The sequence below is a fragment of the Galeopterus variegatus genome, unplaced genomic scaffold (assembly GCF_000696425.1).
Source record: "Galeopterus variegatus unplaced genomic scaffold, G_variegatus-3.0.2 Scaffold96, whole genome shotgun sequence".
Taxonomy (NCBI): Eukaryota; Metazoa; Chordata; class Mammalia; order Dermoptera; family Cynocephalidae; genus Galeopterus; species Galeopterus variegatus.
The window spans coordinates 766,201-767,146 of NW_007726207.1; the positions used below are offsets into that span (position 1 = coordinate 766,201).

Below are 946 nucleotides of genomic sequence, written 5' to 3' on the forward strand. Positions count from 1 at the left end.
CGGGCGCGAGTGCGGGTCCGGCGAACCGCCCGCCCGCCCGCCAGACAAAGCTGACAACATGGCTACCTCCGTTCAAACAAGTTCGTCGCAAGTTGAGCCGCAGCAGGCGCCTGGGCTGCGGCCGAACGCCGCGCGCGCCTCGCGGCTGTCGTCCATCAACTTCAAGTTTCCCTCCGCAGAGCCAAGCCCGCAGCCCGCCCGGCGCCGAGGACAGCCGCCCGCGCGAGGCCGGGCCCGGGAAACTTTCAACGTCTGCAGCCCGCAACTGACAGCCCGGGCGGGCGGGCGGCGCCACTCACCTTCAGACAGGTCCTCGATGCACTCGAAGGTGATCTCGAACTGGAACGGGTTGTAGAAAGGAGAAGGATTATCCAGAACCACTACATTGTTCACCTGAACCTTTGCCATATTTTGGGAAAAACCACAAACAATGGGAACGGGGGCTTGTTGCGGCACAATAAAGTCCAGCGCGCGGCCGCTCGGCAGAGCGCAAACCCCCGCCCCGGCGCCTGCCCGACGTCGTGCAGCGGCGACTTGAGAAACTTTTTTTTTTCCTCTTTTTATTCACACGGGAGCACTCCACAGTGTTTTGCAGCTTTCCTATTTCACTAAACTACAGCCCATTCTGCTCTGATAACTAGCAGCGTTGTCCGCGATTGGCTGCACCCGAGCTCTGACCCTCCTCCTCCAGCGAGGGCCTCGGCAGCGAGCAAGATGGGCTCCCGCTCCCGGAATGGACTCGGAAACTTTAACTGCGGCTCCACCTGCTGGTGTGGATTAGGACAAAGACGGAGAACAAAGTGAGTGGAATACGGGTTGGGAGGCCCGCGCGTAGGCCGGCGGCGGCGGGGAGGGGCTGCTCAGGCCCCGCCCCCGGCCCGGCGACTCCCGCGCCTCACGTCGGGCGTGGCCGCGACGGGGGCGTGGCCAGGGAAGGGGCGTGGCT

At 63.8% G+C, this 946-nt stretch overlaps 2 protein-coding genes across 2 annotated transcripts in view; one reads left to right on the forward strand and one right to left on the reverse strand.

The window, feature by feature from the left end:
- Positions 1 to 782, reverse strand: part of ASF1A (anti-silencing function 1A histone chaperone) — a 14,583-nt gene extending 13,801 nt beyond the window's left edge. Inside the window, exon 1 of the mRNA XM_008583230.1 lies at positions 300 to 782. Within this exon, the coding sequence (XP_008581452.1) occupies positions 300 to 408 (109 nt within the window). The 5' untranslated portion in view covers positions 409 to 782. The remainder of the gene's footprint in view (positions 1 to 299) is intronic.
- The window catches only part of MCM9 (minichromosome maintenance complex component 9), a 104,462-nt gene that overhangs the window by 45,761 nt on the left and 57,755 nt on the right, over positions 1 to 946 (forward strand). The gene's annotated exons all lie outside the window — the stretch shown is intronic.